Source organism: Streptopelia decaocto (assembly GCF_964273445.1).
Source record: "Streptopelia decaocto genome assembly, chromosome: 2".
Classification (NCBI taxonomy): domain Eukaryota; kingdom Metazoa; phylum Chordata; class Aves; order Columbiformes; family Columbidae; genus Streptopelia; species Streptopelia decaocto.
This window is the reverse complement of record NC_138655.1, coordinates 106,039,357-106,052,948: the sequence shown is the minus strand read 5'-3', so window position 1 is coordinate 106,052,948 and position 13,592 is coordinate 106,039,357. Positions and strand designations below refer to the sequence as shown.

The window sequence follows — 13,592 nt, the reverse complement described above, 5'->3', positions numbered from 1 at the left end:
GCTGTTTTGGGTTTTTTCAAACATACAACTTGCTCAAAATCTAAGGAGGAAGCACAGTCCTTGGTTTCTGAACCACATCACAAGAGCTATGAAATCTGCTCACACTTCTCAAAGATCTCCTTTGCAAGATGAGACTAGTCACTTGACACTCCACACTGCAATACCCTGGCATACAACAGTTCCTTTCTTTTCCCATAAGTTCGTATTGATGACTTGAATAGTAAAAAGTCTCTCCTATGGTAGACTAAGTGTTTCAGATTTGTAGATTTAGAACTGAGAGAGGATCTCTGCGACAATCTAGTTTAAGTCTTTTCTATAAAGGATAGCCTGAAATTCATTCTTGTTTCGAGTTAAGTATGACTTGCAACTGATTTACGCTGATGAAGAATACACCTTTCTCAAGGTACAATGTTCAAATGGCTGGTTATTCTTCTCCATGTTAAAAATCTGTACCTAATTCAAGTATGAATTTGTTTGGCTCCGATGTCCAACCTCTGGGTCTTGTTATGCCTTTGTCTGCCTGACAAAATACACACTACAATACCAATGCAAGAAATAAATTACAATATGTGTTATCTAAACAGCATTCCTCCTTAACTGCACCCCTGGGCCAGCTCTAACACCACCTTACTGGGGCTAGCTGACACTTAAAGCTTTTGGCACCAAATCTGCTATCAAACATCTGTAGTGACATCCCTTCTAAGCACCTTCTCCCACACCATATGGCCACCTCCACCAAGTGGTACCGCAAGGCCACGACCCAGCTCTCATCACTCTCTGTGCCCTCTGGGGAAGCCAGACACTGACTGGTAATTTCACACAGACTTCACACTCTATCAGCAGGAAAAACAGCCTGCTGCAGCGAAAGGAGACATGCAGAGCATGTCCGTGTTGCAACACACTCTGCCCATGTCCCTGCCAGAAAACCCTCCTCATGGAGGTGTACTGTATTCTAAAAGAAGCTATTTTTTTCTCCTAGCATTGCTGTTGCTCCTCCCAGGTGACAACTGCTATGCTCTCTGTGTATTCAGGCTTACACCTGGGGCTCTGTCAACACAACTACGGCAGCTGTAGGTGTGAAGAAAAAAAAACATAAACCAAAAACAGTCACAGAAGACAAAGCAAATCATTACAAAGTAGATCAAGTTTCATACTGACTTAAAAAGGTTTGTTGGCACAAAAATTCAACTTATAACAGGATGGCAGACCAAGATGAAAGAAGAAATTCTTCCACAGGCTCAAGTGACAAAACTCCATACTATGTGTCAGGTTAATACAGCAGCAGCATAACTACTGACCTATGCATAAGAACAGTAGTCTATTAAATAGAGACACATGGAACCAGGAAATTTAGTTTCCAAGTGAAAATCTTACAACAAGTCAGTTCAAGAAAGAACATCTGATATCAGTGATCTTACTGCCCACACTTAAAATACGACTATTTAAATTCTCTGTTCACAGTTACCAAAGTCATTAGAAGGGCTCAAAGCCTGTGCACACAGTACTAAAGGTCATTCCCACAGTGGATTCTGGGCAAAGAAAGAAGAGCTGATATGAAAGCAATCTCAACAACAGCAGGAATATGCCAGCACCCTAAAAAGATACAACTGCAGATAACACCCTTCATCCTACTTTGAACCCAGTGAAAGTCATTAGATCAGTCTGAAGCGAAGTCTTGCAGCAGTGACCTTTCAAGACCATTGCTGTCAAAAGTCCAGAAAGCCAAACAGTAAGTTGCCTTTAACAAAAGCTTCAGTACTCAGTATTTCTCCTTTTTTCTCTTTTTTCTTAAGTAAAAAAATAAATTGAGTTCTTCTTTAAGGAGCTTGAAAGTTATATTTCCCATTTGTATCAGGAAGTGGCAATATGAAGACAGACACTTTCATAGCAGAGCTTAATCATCTCTGGTGTACCCAGGTCAGCTCATTACAAAATGAGGCGGTCACATGCTGCCCAAGAGCTATTCTTGTAGCATCTGCAGCAGCTCAGCCATGGCACCACTGCCTTTAGCAGACCAAAAGTCCAAGCCGAAGATCTGTAGCTGTTTAACTCTCAAGATACCCTCCTTAACATTTTGTCTCTTTTGGATTCACAGTATGGCAAAACACTGCTTAGATGGTTTTAAAATACAACTGTAAACCGGGCACGGAAACTGCTCCACATGGGGACACAGACTACACTCACAAGGCTGTGCCTTACCCTTCACAGCTTGCATTCATTTCCAGAAGTGAAAGTGTTGACTCTGTTAAAGTATCTGCATTAGAGGCTTTCGGTTACATTTAAAGCAGACAAAGATCTTGCTATCTTGTAAGCATTACCGATACACAAGTCAAACTCTGTAGTAGAAACGTTGCGTCAGCCTTCCGGATTTCCCCCGAACATAAAACTCTCGTAAAGAGTGGAAAGTCTCAAAATGGAGCACCTGGAGATTGACACTGTATTTGCACAGCTGCTTGGTGACACGAGTCAAGCTCAGGGAAGTTTCAAGTAATTTAAGTCACACCATCTGCTGAACAATTGCCTAGGTGTGGTTTCAACCCAGCATCCTTTTAACGCATCCTGAGCAGCTGGAGCTTTGGCCTGTGCTTAGGTCAGGTCTGTACATCAATGTTCTTTGCTTGCCACAGCTTAATCAGATGTAAGCACAAAAGCAATTAAATCTCACATATATATACAGAGAGATTTCACTGACATACCACTGCCCTTCTGCTACGGAAGCAGAATGGTACTCTACTTTCATACATGCGTATATAGCATGCATAATTGTGAGCTATGTTTGTGGAAAGAGAGGAAAATAAAAAAGAAGGAACACTCTCCTGACAGCCTTTGCTGTGCCTCCATCAAGCAGGTCCACAGACACCCTTACTGACACTGTCACATACGTCAAAGCTTTTCTAGATTACAAACTCTTGAGGCCTCAGCGCTCCATAACATCCATGTAGCTTCCTTTTGAAGCAAAAACTAACTTGTATCAGACACACAGACAGCTTTTACCACTGAACAATTTGGTCAAAAACCACACACAAGAACATTTCCGAACTACTCTCTTATTGCTGTTTTGCCCAGGACAATGTTGACCATGTAATTCTGGGGAAAGATTAGAAAGAGATGAGCTACAGTAAAAGAAAAAAGAATAAAACAAAACAGAGCCCACACCAGCAGTCACAACTACAAAATAAATTAATTGCGAGGGGACAGGTTCTGCTTCTACTGAATTCACTAGTCAGCTTCCCATTTATTTCAACTGGCTGATAAACACGTGCGTCTCTCCAGCTTCTGCCCTGACAGAGGAAGGCTGGCAGACAATCCATCAACACAAGCTACAAAGAATCAGCACTAGTGATGAGAAAATTCAACTGCCATTCAAAATAAAATTCAAAGCTAGGAAATGACAGGAAAAGCCTTCCAGCGGCTTCAACTGCAACTGGATGTACAGCAATAGCTTTAATTTAAAAGCAATCCAAAAGCTACTATGTGTACTATGTAAAATTTAACTGAGTGTTCCTGTAGCAATTTTAAACTCTCAATTCTCTTTTTAATTATGCAAAGTCACTACTACACAAACACTGTTAATCATATTCCTCATGTTTAAGGTCAGAGCTGGAGGGAAAGAAGAACCTCTTTCCATAAATTACTTGCATGTAATCCAGCACAGCTGTAATTTATAAAAAGATGTAAGCCAAAAATCTTAAGAACTGGTTATCCTTTGCTGTGATCAGGTATAGTCATGTTAGTGGAAGGGCCAACTGACAGTTCTTTTCAATCTTGAAATTATCTAGCAGTAGATCAGATTAGTTAATCTTGCTGGACACACTGCAAATTCCTCTCCGTCTGCAGAGTTCAGAGATGAGCAATGTTCTATAATGTACCAAAGAGCAGGTGTGTACAGCAGAGGTCTCCCTTGTTAATTTACTGTATTTTGTACTGGGTAAGATCTGCTACTGGGTTGTTGGCTTTTTTGTTAATTTGTGGGTTGGGTTGGGGGTTGGAGTATTTGGAGTTTGTGGGTTTTTTGGTTGGTTGGTTGAGTTTTGTCATTTTTGTTCAAGGTTTTTTTTGGTTGTTTTTTCTGTGGGGACGGGTAGGGGAGTATCCCCCCTTTCTCTCCTTTCATCCCCATTTTTCAACAACAGTGCTTTAAGACCAGCATAGATTATTTTTATCATGTCACACAGAAACAAATTGGTTACATTTCTAGCTGGTAATTTCCCTGGACAAACCACTAGTTAACAGCACTGTTCTTAAAGGTCCAAATCCCTTGGGTTACATCCAAACCCACAACTAACTAGAAGAAAAAGCTGCTGAGAACTGATTTATGAAGAGAAGCTGTTAACCCTTTATATTTGTTTTCAGATGGTTTGTTTGCTTAGGGTTTTTTTAGGGTTTGTTAAGACTTTGATTTTAGGTTTACTCTTGATAGTGCTATTTTCTGCATAGATTAAGCTTTGATTAATGTCTCAGGGTGTTGAAATCTAAAGTGAATCCACAAGTATGCCTCGGATTTGTTATTTTGGATCTTGAAAGATCTGAAACCTATACATATTATGTCTTGTCCCATGTAAATAAACTGCCTCATTTCTTTGCTTCACATTCAGTTTCTCCATAAATCAGACTTGGAGACTTGGATGAGCCTTGCAAACAGGAAAAAAAGAGTCTCTTCTGTTTTCCACTTGCAGAAAGAAACTAGCTTTTATATATCTGTATACACACAGATTTTAGATACAACATGACATCAAAGCTGCTGACCAGAGACATGCAGGCAAAAAAACAAAGCCAAAACCTGAAAGCCCACTACTTTACTTGACTTCTGAATTTGCCACATCCTTATACAATATCAAATCACAGAACAAAAAAAAAAAAAAAAGAAAAACAAAAAAAAACCCACACAAAACAAAGAAAACCCCACCACACATCACTACAGGAGGCCAGCTAGTGCATCTCCTGGCTTCAAGGCTCAATCTATCTGCTACACCTAAGTGACTCCTCACAGAACTCAGTGTAAGCTGCTCTTAAAAGCCTCAAGTGATAGACAATAACAAGACCTTCTAAAAGGAATTTATCTGAATGCTTTACTATCTGTGCAAACAGTAATGAATGGGAGCTTTTGTCTCACGAACTCCAGTGATACTATTATTGCTTATACTCCAGTGGTTGGGCGGGCGAGGGGGGGCATGCAAGTTTTGTTTGTTTGGGTTTTATTAGTGACCGCAAGACGTGGAACTATTGGTGCACTGATACTGGACAAGATGAGAATCTATCATCCACAAAAACAGCAACCAGCTCCAATGTCAGCTAATTTCGAAAGGGGGCTCTGCATGAGCGTCTGAAAATAAGTAAATGTATATTCATTTTCCTGTTAGCTCAAATGGTTAAAGACAGCTTGCTGCCCCATTCCAAATAACACACCTGCATACAAAGCATTTTAAAAAAAGAAAAAAATAATAAATAAAAATAACACAACTCCAAAAGCTATCAGTGTGTGAAAGCAAATATCTAACAGAAAGTGGTGAGGTTAACAATGATTATGTCTGCTAAATGCCATCTGTAATACCTCACTCATAAGTGCACCTGTGAGTAATCTATACAATAATGCTTACAGAACAACTGCTGACCCAGCACAGTAGATTAACAAGCAGCAGGGTCCAACACCAAATATTTACAGCTACTTCAAAAACAAGCTAAGGCATCCAGGTAACTCAACTAAATGAATGGTGTTACAACTTATATTAAACGAAGAGCAGGAATGGGTCAGCAACATTCACGAAAAAAAAAAAAAAAAGCATTTTAAATGAGTTTCAATTTAAAAGATAGAATAGTATAACAGCCACATGGAAATGTTTGCTAAATTCATTAAGGAACTCCTGAAGTAGTCTTAAAGGACTGACACTCCTGCTAACATTTTTCAACTTCGGTGAACTCATTCACAGCTTTTGAACAATCTGACTCACATGAAAACTTCACTAGTCTGACCCAACAGCAGTGGCACAAAACCTGTAAAATTACAGAGCTACCCAAAAGTCTGGGACCCCACTCCCTTCATAAACCTTTAATGTTCAACAGGTAACACAAACCATCAGGTTGATTTCCTAACCCATGAGTGTCTTGATTTCTGCCACAGACTTTTGTGTATTAGACTGCAAGATAATGCATCACAGAGACCATGCAGAGCTGCAGGGAAGGGGCATTTAGATGGTTATTGGCACTTATACCAGGCTGGAGGTCATTCAGTGAATGGCAAACATGTCACTGTTTTACAAATAACTCTCAATCCTTAGTGTCAGAGAAAAGAGAACATTAAGGAAGAAGTTAAAGCCCCGGGCATTTAAAAAGGAATATGGTGATATAATCCTTTCAGAGGTGACTTGTTTACACACAGTAACATTTCCAGGAGAAGACACATAGTAAAGCAAGAGACAATCAAGCTTAGGGAATGATGGAAGAGCATTCACCGTGTATTGTTGCTTCCTCTTGTTCTCTTTGCTTTAAATTCAATAAAGAATTTTATAGTCCCTTTGCACAAAGACACAACTATATATTTCCACATAATTCTGAAGCAGTCTTTGTCCTATTTGTTGTGGCTCTGTCTCTCATGACATACAGATGACCTTGCTTCAGTGAGACGAAGTTAACATACCCTCTTCTCAGCGGACCAAGTTTTAACCACTAGCTCTTGATGCAGCAGAGTTCAGGAGTGCATTTAGTCACAGGACTCGGGGCATGGAGGAGTGGGGACAGAAGAACCAACCTTCCCTGGTAGTACAGGCTCCCTGTCAATCATAGGAAGCTCAGCTCCAATAAAGCTTCCACAAGGAACAGAAGGGAGCAGAAGGACTAGAGCTGCTGTTTCTTTGCAGTCCCTTTGCCTTAACAAGACAAGACACTTGTATTGGGAGCTGTTGTATTATAAACTGAGGAAGATAACCTCTTTCTGCATCACTCCACTTGATAAAACCAATAACGAGCTGCACTTTCAGGGCTATGCAAAGCAAAGAATCATTAATCACATCTGGAGACGAGTGAGAATCCAGGCTGTATTACAGCTCGCAATGTAAAATGTTCCCTGTGAGAAAACACAGCTTAGTAAACTGTCACTCTGACCTTCTAAAAGTCTCAAGTGGTATTCAGGGGCAACCTTATTAGAGGATGCTACAGTACTTCCACTGTTAAGCAGTCACAAGTATCAGAAGTATAGTATACTCAGCTCCTGAAGTTCATGGTATTAAAATAATAAATTAGAAACACTTGCCTCTCTGCAGTAGTGCCTGCAGCACAGTCTGGGACCAGCAACAGGAGGCAATGGTAGTGCACAAAAAGGGTATAAACAGCAGGAGGGAAATGTCTAGTCTATCAAGGATGCTCCAGAAGAAACAAAGCTACTCTTATCAAGATTCATAGGTCGTAGTGTGACACCAGTATGAGCTTTCTACAACAGCTGCATCACAGCTTCACTCTGTCAAGCTTCTGCCTGATGCTCTCACAGCAGCACACAGGACTTCAGGGTGGACTTCTGTGAGCCTTTTTAATGGTTTCATTTCATGAGGAAATAAAAAGGTATTTGTTTCAGTATGCAATACTCAAATTTAGAGCTCAATCCCACTTTAAATTCTACCTCATTACCTATTCTAAATGTTAAGCAAATCAACACAGTTCTGAAGCCCACAGCACAGCGTTTTGACTGCAGCATGGTGATTTTCAACCAAGCTCCAGCTGTTTCACTGAATAATGTTCAAAGTCCCTGAGCATATTAGTTAGTACAGCAGTTCTCAAATACCTACTACTTGGACTTCTATCAGGTGCTATATAGAAAGACATACAATCTAAATAAGAACCAACTCTAACTGCACTGACTAAAATTACCAAGGCACACATGGCTGTAAAATTCTAAATCAGGTACCTAATATTAGGTTCCAAAACTTGTAAATTTTTTATTCAGTTCTGTATAAATATCAGCATAATTTCTGAGCACCTTCAAAAAGAAAAATAAAGTAACTAATAACCTCCAAACACAGCTGACAAATCTTTGACACTCTCCCCACCATAATGCGCCACTATGCTTACTCAGGGCTTTAGAGAGCAACCAGAAACATTATGGACAATTGCTATACCTTTATATTACTGAAGGCAAGGGGACAAGGTCCATAGTACTTCAATATCCTCACAAGGGTTTATTTTGTAACCTCACGTCTAGCTTCTAAGAAGCATCATGTTCTACATCAATTTGCTTAATATTATTTGGACATTTAAATACACACCTCACCAAAGCAAACAGGTGGAGGAACCAGTAGTACTTCCTCAAGAAGTACCACCCAGTACCCACCCAGTTTTGAAAACCTTATTTCCGAGTTCCACAAGTGGGATACCAGATCTTAAACTGTGGAACTGCCAAATAAATCTGATCAGCCTTGCATACTTTGAGCAGGCCAAACCAATTGGAAATGCTGGCAATGAATGTTTGTAATGATGGCGAGGCTCCAGGTGCAGTACCACTGTGCACTTCATAGGCACACTATACCGTACAACCAATTCGTATACTTGTAGCAGCCATTTTTAGAAGGCAGCTTCTTGACACCCAGCTGAAGCCTCTGGTCTGAGAAGGCTATGGGTCATCTGAAAACTGCAAACAAACTTCCCAAAAACATCCCAAATCTTCAATTCCAACCAGATATAGCCAAAGGAGGGAAAAAAACAAACACACACCACAAACACAGCACTCCTGGAATCCGGTGGGAACTGGGGACATATATTAGCCCTACCACCATACAAATGCCTATCAAAAGCAACTACCTTAGAATATAATCAGCGATGCCTGTTCTTCCCCAGGGATAAATTTTTAAGGACGTTTTTTTTTTGTCTCACCTTACTATATATTTAGTAAGTAGTTATTCCTCATTTCATACAAGAGGGCATCACACTGCAATGAATCATAGTTAACCCATTAAAATCTCACCTCCATGCTCATTCCTTTTTTCTGCCCAAAGCAACGATGCATCTCAAAATACACATATACATGCACAGAGCCAAATACACATTCCTGGCAGGAATACCTTGAGTACAGCTTTACCCCTTACTAGCTTTGAATATACCCTGAAGAGATTTTTAAAAATTAGAGCAAAATGTGATTTAAAAAAAAATACCAGAAAGAGTTTAAACATGCTCTTAAACTGATAGCTGTAAAAATGCGTTAAAAGTGTACATTCTGTTAAACTCTCCCCTTCCTCCAGATCTTGCTAGTAAATAAATAACATCTACCTCACTGTGGCAGCTGAAGTCCTAGTGCCAGAGAAAAGCAGAAAAGAGTACTATAAGTTAGAATTCAGCTGCTATGCCAAAATGATTTTTATGCAGCTTTAAAATCACATTATAAAAAGATAAAAATATTTAGTGTTTGTAATGGTATCATTGAATAGCAAATTGGGCCCTACTGTAAAATTAGATACTGCAAACATGTAGTGAAGAAGAGGTGCATATTCTGAACAGTACACAAACTACTTTGATGAGTCTGCTATCACTAGAGGTGCTCTATCCTTCATCAAGACAGAATCACTTAATGTTAGGGATTGGAAGGGACCCCAAAAGATCATCTAGTCCAATCCCCCTGCCAGAGCAGGAACACCCAGATGAGGTTACACAGGAAGGCGTCCAGGCGGGTTTTGAATGTCTCCAGAGAAGGAGACTCCACAGCCTCCCTGGGCAGCCTGCTCCAGTGTCTGTCACCCTCATCCTGAAGAAGTTTCTTCTCATATTTAAGTGGAAACTCATGTGTTCCAGTTTGCACGCACTGCCCCTTGTCTTATCATTGGTTGTCACTGAGAAGAGTCTGGCTCCGTCCTCGTGACACTCACCCTTTACATATTTATAAACATTAATGAGGTCACCCCTCAGTCTCCTTTACTCCAAACTAAAGAGACCCAGCTCCCTCAGCCTTTCCTCATAAGGGAGATGCTCCACGCCCTTAATCATCTTTGTGGCTCTGTGCTGGACTCTCTCAAGCAGTTAAGATGATGAGATTAACGATATATATTAATATATGGTATTATTATATATTATTAATATATTAATATATTAATAATGCTCGCCCCTCAGGTCTCAAAAATAATACACAGAAACAGAACACTCAAGAACAGCACAGGAGATGCAAACAAAACCTCAAAGCTCCGCCTTGCAGAAACAAGGCAAGCAGGGTGCATGTGGAGGCTGCAAGGAGGAGCGTCAAAGCAGGGTCAGGGCCCCAGAAGCCAAAGGCGGATGGAGGAAACCAAGCCCGCAGGTCCCCTTGCCAAGAGACACACTTCACCACAGCACTCCACCCTGCCAACCCAAGCAAACCCTGGCAAGCAACCTACAAATACTGATTAAAGCCAAAAAGGGTTGACGTTTTAAACACAAATTTTAACTCTAAGTGCGTTAAAACGGTAACAAATCGGCATATTAAAAAGAAACCAGCCTAATGGCAGCACATGGAATCACATAATGTCAGGGATTGGAAGAGACCTGGAAAGATCATCTAGTCCAATCCCCCTGCCGGAGCAGGAACACCCAGATGAGGTTACACGGGAAGGTGTCCAGGCGGGTTTTGAATGTCTCCAGAGGAGACTCCACAACCTCCCTGGGCAGCCTGCTCCGGCCTAGCAGACAGCGAGCACCGCTCTACGGACACGTGGAGCCCGGCGGGCAGGTCGTTACGCTGCTTATACCGCGGTGTTTGAACGCCGGGGCCGCCCTGGGGAGCTGCGGAACCCGGCGGTCGGGGCGCGGTCCCGGTGGCGCCGCCGCGCCGCGCGGGGGCGGTTGGTACCGTACCGGCGGGCAGGAGGCAGTCCAGCGGCGTGAACGCGCGCTCCATGGCCCCGGGCCGCCCCGCTCGCGGGGCAGGCGAACAGAAAAAGCAAAGAGAGACCCGCGGCCCCCTCAGCGCGGCGGGACCGGGGGGCGGGGGTGGGAGCACACTGGGATTAGGAACGTCCCCTTCGCACTGACGAGCGAGCTCCGTTTGCACAGCCGCGGTGGCTGCGGCCGCGCTTGCCGGCGAGCAGGCGGGAAGTGGCGGCGCTGCTTGGTCACCTGCAGCCGCGCGTCCCCCTGCACTACCCCAGCACCCGCCCCCGGGTGGCGCGTTAACCGGGAGAGGGCGGGGAGGCGGGAAGGCAAGCCGAGAGAATCGATCGCCCCGCGCTCCGTTGCTCGGCGGTGGATTCAGCAGCGGGAAGGCGGGGCAGCAGGGAGCGGCGGCGATGCCCCGAGCCTCGCTCTCGCTGATGATTGGCCGTGCGGCGGCGATGCCCCGAGCCCCGCCCTCGCTGATTGGCCGTGCCGCGGCGGCCGCTGGTGCCTGTGCTGCCGGGGTCGGGCGGGGTGAGAGAGAGTCCGGCCCGCCAGCGCCGACCTTGGGCAGGGGGAGGGAGGCGGGACGCGGGGCGGCCGTGCCCTGCCCAGGCTTGCTGCTCGACCCGCGAGGTTTTTACCTCCTCCCTCCGACCCCTCTGAGGCTGGTCTGAGCGGCTGTCGCCGCGCTTCGGAGGCGTCTCAGGCGCCTGAGCTATGCCGAGCTCGTTACAGCTGAGTTGGTGGTGCCCGTGAAGAGCAGCTACAACGCGAGGAGACGGCCTGACCTGCTGGCCCTTTCGTTTTCTAAATATAAAAGCGGCCGCAGAGGACTTCCTTTTTTTATTAAACTTTGTATCTGGTGGACGCGGAGGTTACTTAGGGCAAAGAATGATAGACACCGTCATTAAAAAGAAAACAAAATTATTAAGTCGCTGTCTGTGCTGGGAGTGTTCCGCTTTGAGATCCTGTAATGAACACTTCACTCAAAATACAAGTCGTTAATGGCTTCCTGCCTGTCGAAACTGAAAAAAAAAAAAGGTCCAAACCACAGCTGCAATCCTTCCGCAAGGCCTCAGCCCCTTGTGCTGCTGCCATCCTGCAGCTCCTGCTGCACCGGGGATGCAAGCAGAGCACGGCTGGTGCTGCAGGATTCAGCTGTGCCCCTGCACAAAGCCCCAGGGGTGAGAACAGCTGGCACATGGGCTTGGCTGTTCTCCCTCCTTTTCAAGGCCTCACAGGATAATGGGGCACTTTTAGTCGCAGCTTAAGTTGCAATTAAAATTGTTTTAATATAGTCACAAAACTTGTTATATAAACTCCTTACAGACTCAACTGGGAAATCAATCATCTTCAGGCAAAAATGCATGATACCTCTTAAGTTTGCGCTGGGAGCACAGGAGACAGATTTTGCCCTGTGAAATGTGGTTCTAGTGTGTTTCCACCTTCTGGACCAGCTTTTGATTCCGCAGCTGCCCCTACCGGACCGCCCCATCCAGACGCCTCCGGTGCCGCTCCCCACGCCGCGGTGCATGGAGCTCCCCTCGCGCTGCCGCTCTCCCGCCGCCTCGAGCTGTTCCCCGAGCCCGCTGGGCCAGCCGGAGCTCGGTGGCGGTTCTGGGGTCCCGCAGCAGATGAGCACTGCCCGCCAACACGGGGCACCGGCCAACCCCGCACACGGCAGCCGAGCAGCCCAGGGGGACCACCGGGTCCCTTACAGCGCCACTGGGCCACCTTCTAGAGTGCGTCCTCCACTGAGGCACCCGGGGGTGGGACAAGACGGGAAGGTGAGGTGTTTGGAGAAGGACGGTGTGATGATCGATTAAGGTTTCCAGTCAAATGGGAGGGAAGCGAGACCAACACATCAGCCCACCACTCAGCCTGCACTGTTAGTTCGAGATTCACATTCGGATCAACAGGATTTACATTACTTAAGTGTTTGGTCAAGGCTGGGCCACATTCATCCTGCATGATGACACAAGTCTGTAATGGCTGTAGGTGCACCTTTGGTTTGAACGGTGCAAACACCAAGCCTTTGCTTTGGAACTTTCAGATAAGCTGTCATGCCACCCTGCCACCCACTCTACAAACAATTTTAGTCTACAAAGGCAGATAGAAATTCAGACGCACTGGAAGCTTTCATGACTTGACAATGAGAGAAATGAGCGGTTTTTGGGAAACAAGGAAAAGATATTAATGACATCAAGAAGTTACTGTCATTTACACTACAGAAACAGAAAATGTTTTGTTTAACTTTTGTGTCGTTTGAAAGTTTTATTCCTTCTCCACTGAGAACTTAAATTTCAAAGACTAATAAAACTTTGGTAGCATTCTAGAAGCAGGTTAAGAACAACCAGCATTGGGTAGAAAGAAGCAGCTTGCTCTCCCTCCCAAGAAGGTGGGGACTGCCATACGTTTGACCTGTGCTCTCCTCTTAATTGTCTCCTCTTCCATTCTTTTACTTTTTCTCCCCTTTTGATTTTGCCACACATTTTGCTACTGATGGGTGAAATTATTAAACTTACTCCAGTATAGCTTATTTTTCTTCAGTATCTGTCAGTCTCCTCTGTAAATATTTTTAAAATTATTTGTTCTTGGGTTTACCATCTGATACAAGTAGTTGCTGATAAGCAGCAGTGGCTTCTTATGCATGGGAACAGCCATACTTGCTCAGGGGAGAGGTCCATCTCAGTCAGGGCCCTGTTTGTGGTAGGATTCACAAACCTTCGTCCCCGTATTCTCCTTTGCTCCTTTTCAACATTTATTTTTCT

General features: G+C 44.0%; 1 protein-coding gene across 3 annotated transcripts in view; it reads right to left on the bottom strand.

Moving 5' to 3' along the window:
• The window catches only part of TPK1 (thiamin pyrophosphokinase 1), a 306,701-nt gene extending 295,534 nt beyond the window's left edge, over window positions 1-11,167 (bottom strand). Inside the window, exon 1 of one of the 3 annotated variants that reach the window (XM_082046404.1) lies at window positions 10,801-11,167. In XM_082046404.1, coding sequence (XP_081902530.1) covers window positions 10,801-10,843 — 43 coding nt within the window. In that variant the 5' untranslated portion in view covers window positions 10,844-11,167. The remainder of the gene's footprint in view (window positions 1-10,800) is intronic. The other 2 variants (XM_082046405.1, XM_082046403.1) reach the window with 2 other exon arrangements.
• Between the last annotated feature and the right edge of the window lie 2,425 nt (window positions 11,168-13,592).